At 48.4% G+C, this 6,000-nt stretch overlaps 1 protein-coding gene across 2 annotated transcripts in view; it reads right to left on the reverse strand.

Moving 5' to 3' along the window:
* FRAS1 (Fraser extracellular matrix complex subunit 1) overlaps nt 1-5,249 on the reverse strand; it is a 152,127-nt gene extending 146,878 nt beyond the window's left edge. For both annotated transcript variants that reach the window (XM_015861184.2, XM_015861187.2), the window contains exons 1-2: nt 4,924-5,249; nt 2,182-2,213 (exon numbers count right to left, since the gene is read on the reverse strand). In XM_015861184.2, coding sequence (XP_015716670.1) covers nt 2,182-2,213; nt 4,924-4,984 — 93 coding nt within the window. In that variant the 5' untranslated portion in view covers nt 4,985-5,249. The remainder of the gene's footprint in view (nt 1-2,181; nt 2,214-4,923) is intronic.
* Between the last annotated feature and the right edge of the window lie 751 nt (nt 5,250-6,000).

The following is a 6,000-nucleotide window of genomic DNA, read 5'->3' on the forward strand; positions in this document are numbered from 1 at the left end:
AAGCATTTTCTTTCACCGGGGCATGACAGTCTCCTCATCCCCACCAACACCATCCTCCAGAAAAACACACAGTGTGCAGATTCTTCTTTGCTAAACAAAGGAAGCAGATGTACTGGCTGCGTGGACCTGAAAACTCCCTCAAAGGTGAAGAAAGATGGAACAACACAAGCCTCCTCAGCACAGTTGGAAATGAAACAGAAAAATATGTTTTCCTCAGAGGAAATGCATGAACAGAAGTTGACCCTTGATATACAATCAGCTAAGTCACTCAAGCAAGATGCTCTTCCCTAATGTTAAGGATTCAATTCATTCTGCAGTTCGCTATATGTGAATATCTGATTTACACTCCAAGAATTTTTCAAGTGACTTAAGAGTTTGAGTTTGCAACAGAAGCAAAACAGCCATGTGCCATAAAGCAAGACCTGCAGCAAGTAGAGTTCCTATAACAACCCAGTGACAGCTCACTTACAGCTACTTGTATGACATATCAAAAGCAACAACAAAAAAAGAAACCCTGAGTAGCATGAGACTGAAAGGAAAAAAAGGGATTTCTAACCATAATTTAAGGAAGACTCTGCAGATGTATTTGCATGGAGAAGTGAACAACTCTTTGAGTACCACGGGTACACTGCAGTGCAGCCACTGCAACCAACAGACATCAGGTAAGATTGCAAAGTTTGGCTTGATACCTCCTTGTCATTCAGAAACGCTGTCTTCTCTGTACGTAAATGGCTTTAAATAAACACAGCACAAGTGAAGGCACATTCCTCCTCTGCAATAGATACTATAAAGATAATATTCTTAGTTTTCAAGTTTGCCCTGCACTGGGATTTCTTCAATGAAGGGGGGAATGGTTTCAAACTAAAAGAGGGAAGATTTAGTTTAAATACATGTGGGTTTGGTTTTTTTTCCACAATAAAGGTGGTGTGGTTCCAGAATATGTTGCCCAGAGAGGTGGTAGATGCCCTGTCCTTGGAGACACTCAAGGTCAGGCTGGATCAGGCTCTGAGCAACCTGATGTAGCTGTAGATGTCCCTGATTATTGCAGGAGAGTTGGACTAGACTACGTTTGAAGGCTCTTTCCAACTCAATCAGCTCTATGAGGTCAAAGGTACTGTGAGTAAGTTCTTATTTAAGACACATGTAATGCAAGATACCATAGTCTTCACATACAAAATTTATGTTTCCAATTGCTTTGGAAAGACTGCAGCTCCACATTCCATTTCTAACAGAAGCAAACTCATTTGGCCTGATATGGCTTCCCTCAAACCAGCCACAGAAAACATTCACCCCCAGCAATTTGCCCTACCTTTCTCTCTAAGGGCAAAAAAACTTCCTAGAGTGAGAGTCTAGGACAGAAGGTCAAAACCTTCTGTCACACGTATTTTGCACATAGCACAAGTCCAGCTTGGATAAAGGGCTCTACAAGAAATGTAAAAGACTCAGTTTTTCCTGGACACTGCTGCATGCTGCTTCCCATAGCAGGGCAACAAATCTCTGAGCAAATCAGCTGAGGGATCAGATGCTGGAACAGAAGCATTCCAGAAAAGCAAGCTTTTAGACCATTTTCTTTTAGCCCAAAGTTCCTATGCAAGGAGGACAAGTGCTCCAGAACACAACAGCTTTACAGGAAACAGATTTTTACTATTTCTGAAGTTGTTCATTGAGTATGTACATACAGAGAAAGGCTAGCAAACAAAATACTTTGGGTTTAGAAAGAAGAGTCAAGGTACATATTACTTACTATAATTAGCTGAAAGAGAAATAAGTGTTAAATTGCCATCATTAATATCCCATTAATTTAAGGAAAAAAGTAAAAAAAACAAACACTAAACACAAAGTGCACCTAATATTACTGAGACACTTCACACAAGACTATTTTGTCCTGCTTAGGACTGCATGCTCACAACCTGTATCTTCCAGGAACCATAAAATCTCACACAAATAAAGAAATGGAGAATGGTTGGGTTCACAGAGACCTAGTGAGAATTTCTGACTGCCCTGAGGGCACTATTTATTTTGCTGTCGTTTTCCCTGCAGGTTGAAGACTCACAGCTCTATGACCTGCTTTAAGATCACCCATCCCCAGTGACACAGGTGACAAAATCAGCAGTCAGACTCCAGTTCAGCAGCACCAGCTCAAATGCTTTCCCCAGCATTAACACATTCAAGCTTACCTACCTCAAACAATGAGCCTTGATAGACACAGGCACCTGCAGGACAAAACCAGAAAATGGATCAGAATCAAAAAACAAACACCACCACTCCCCAGTCACTCAGGTGGTGCCTTACAACCCAGTAAGCGTTAGGCAGAATATAGCGCAGTGAAACTGCGGGAGACGTTAACCTTAAAAGGATCAAACAGCACTGTGACCAAGCCACCCAATTTTTGCTTTTGTTTTTGAACAGGTCGATCCATTCCCATACCAACCTTACAACCTCTCAGACAGGGGATAAGATCCTACACTTGGTGCCACTCAGGTGAGGGGCACATCTCTCCCTCCTCTGCCATAACAACAGCTGCCTCCTCTAAGGTAGAAATTCTCACAATACACACATCAGATGGAGCTTATGATTGCATTTTTAACTGTGATTCATGGCCAAAGCTCTCTCTGAAATACAGGAAAGCCACTGCTATTCAAGGGCAAAATGTAACCCTTAAAAAGGCAGAGTTACATGGTTACATGGCATTTCATTTGCATGCTAAAGAGCAGCCCCTTCTGTGTGCTGCTATAAATCCCTTTATCATTTACAGGAGAAACAAATAAGCACGTGAATATCCACATAAAAATGTGATGACTGTAAGCAGAGCTGGCATGAATTCCTGCTCCTAAATCACTCCACATGCAACAGGGGACATTTCCCCTATCGACAGGCTCACACAACTCCCGTCCTTCAGGTTTCCTAGTTCTCACTGCTGACAACGCTGGATGAGGGAAAGCATCTCCAAGCAAGTGATAGGGAGATCTGCACCCATTCAAGCACATTTTATATACAGTACTTCAATAAATCAAACAAGAAGTTAGAAAATAAAACCACGAATAAGTTGAATGACAGTTTTCTCACTGATTTGCTGGGAAACTGCCATTCTCAAACAGCAGCATATATGAAAACGTGAGAAGAATGTGAAATCAACATCAACCCAAGAAATTGGAAAGATGAAAAGCTGCCTCAAGGGACCACACAGACAACTAAGAATTTTCTTGTTGAAGAGTGTTTCCACCTCCCCCCCACCAAAAAAAAGCAGATTAGACAAATTTGTACAGAAACCCTCGGAGCTACATACAGTGCTTCAGATCAACAGCTCCTCCTTTGAGCTGGTCCTCAGCTCAGCAAGAAGAGGCTGCAAAGACACCGTCAGGAATTACTTTCCCTCCATGAAAAGATGAGCCACAAGAGCCCAGTCGTGTTTCTTTCAAACCCAGCATGAAGCTTTCTGCCCATGCTGACAACAGACAAATCAAGCCCTATCCATCACACACACTGACTGAGCACAGGAAGAGAACCGTGTGCTGAAACACTGGCTTTCACTCCGTCCTTTGCATGGTGCCCTGCACAGCACCCTGAGCTATGTGGTTACCAGCTGGCATTGTGGTGTCAAGGCACTTCAGTGCAACTAAGGCTATCCACAATTATCTGTTTATTCATTTACTTGAATCTCATAGCAGCTCAGGTTAGACTTAGCCAGATCTCAGCTTCATGACACTGCATTTGCTTTCTCAAAACAGCAGTTATCTTCCTGCCCCTTCACACCTCAGGGGGCTCTCATTACAACAGAGTCTAATTACACATAGGACCCTCAGTGCCTGGCATGAGAGCAGCTGTGTCATGGAACTCATGGTGTCTACAGCACAGAGTAAGGCATAGTGTAAGAGCAGCTGCCTGAACAGCTCACCTGCTGCCTCCACTGCACTCCGCACACGGGCTCACCTCAGCCCACGTGCAAGTACAAAGCAAAGACAGAGCCTGTTTCTTCCTTTCTCTATTAAAAGTGTATTTTACTCCCTCACCGGTTATGAAGGAGGCCACTCGGATACAATACATCTTTACAAGGAATACATCGTAGCTTTTTACTACTGTTGCTCTCAATTCTTCCTGTTGTTCCAACATCCCACCCAGTGGCTTTGCTCTGAGCCCAGGACCATACAGGTGGTTGATGGCGGGGTTCCGATTTGCTTTCTTTTTTAAGTGGTGAGTCTCTCAGAAGGCACAGCTCCACAAGCCAGATGTAAGCACGTTTGTATCTGAGGTCCCTCCATTCACAATCACGCAGGCAGCTATTAACTACTTCTGTTCATTAGCACAACGGCACGTGTGGCACCTGGCGTTACACCGGGAGCCGCGTTCTGAGAGTCGGTCACTTTGGGAACCAACATCTCGCATCGTTAAAGCCCAAGTCAGGCAGGGCACACACCTTTCCCCTCTGCCATCACCACCACCTGCAACTGGCCACGGGACAGTGCTCTCTCCCCCATTCCGTGCTCGGGCGCTCGAAACCCACCGTTCTAAGGAACGCGAGCACCTCACGAATCCCGCTTTGGAAAACCCCCCCGCAGCTGGGCGGTGGATCCGCCACCCTGCCGCGAATCCCGCAGCCTCACGGAAGGCACCGCAGCCGGACAGCCCTGCAAGCACTCGGGCACCCGATACGGGGGGCAGCCGCAGAAGCGCCGCCCCGGCTCCCATCGGCTCCCCTCGTTCCGTGCAGCGGCGGCGGGACGGGGCGCACCGCCCGCGGAGAGGCCGCCAAAATGGCGGGGGGCGGCAGAAGGACCCCCGCCCGGGTCGGGGCCGGCGGGAAGGAGCCCCGAAATCCCGGGGGAAAGGCCGGGGGCTTCTCCTCGGAGCAACAGCCTTCCCCGGGGCGGACACCGGAGCCGAGAGGGAACCGGGGAAGGGGCCCGGCGCGGGGCAGCGACTCACCTGAGGCGGCGGCGGCGGCCAGCGCGGCGCTGAGCAGGAGCAGCGGCAGCCAGGCGCCCATGGCCGGCTGCAAGCGAGCGAGAGCAGCGCGCCGCACGGAGGCAGGCAGCGCCGCGCCGGAGATTGGCGTCCCGCCGCCCCCCGGCAGGTGCCGGGGCCGCTCCTCGCCCCCGCCCCGCCGCCAAAGTTTCCCGCAGACAAAGCGGCCCCGCTCCGCAGCCCGCCCAACACAACGCCCGGCCCCGCCGCAACTCGCTCTCCCGCCCCCGGCGGCGCGGGGCGAGCAGGCAGGAGCGGCCGGGAGCGGGGCTGAGCCTCGGCACCGCCTCCGCCCCCGGCCCTGCGGGTGCCCAGCTGTGTGCCCAGCTGTGTGCCCAGCTGTGTGCCCGGCTGTGTGCCCGGGGACGGCGTGCGGGGAACCTCCAAGAGCAACAAGAAACATTGACCCTATTTTTATTAGTCTGTGAGCAAAGTCAGCTTCAGTTCATTTCAGTGCACCTATTTTGTAGCAGAGTCCCAGTTATGAGGGATAGGATCCATCACTTGTCCGATGCTGGACCATTGATGTGCTTTATTTTGTTTGTTTAATCCAGCTGGTCTGATGAAATGCAGCTCTGCCAGCTAATTTAATAGCAATCCCTCACGGTAACTCAATCTGCTCAGTTCTGATCGCTTCCTAATGAACACCACTCTTTTGAACTCAGAGCTGGAGGTCATTTTTTTCCCCCCAGGACTGTATGCCTTTAATTACTGTAACAACTTCAACAAATCAGAATGAGAGAAATCAGATGTAGAGCATGGCATTCATCCGAGTTGCAAACATCAATCTGCATGATGAGCTTGTGGCTGCTATACCAGCATTACTCATTAGCTGCTAGCGGGAACTACTGACACAAAAAGGAGGTGCAGAGAGACATCCTAACCACCAGCACACACATATAAACACTACCCAGACAGATATTTCATGTTAATTCAGAATACTGTAGAAACGATTAAGGGAACGAGCACATGGGCCTTAATTCCCTCTCAGTTAATCAAATAGAAATCAGGACAGCTTAGCTAAACTCAAAGGAGCAC

Source organism: Coturnix japonica, chromosome 4 (assembly GCF_001577835.2).
Source record: "Coturnix japonica isolate 7356 chromosome 4, Coturnix japonica 2.1, whole genome shotgun sequence".
Lineage (NCBI taxonomy): Eukaryota > Metazoa > Chordata > Aves > Galliformes > Phasianidae > Coturnix > Coturnix japonica.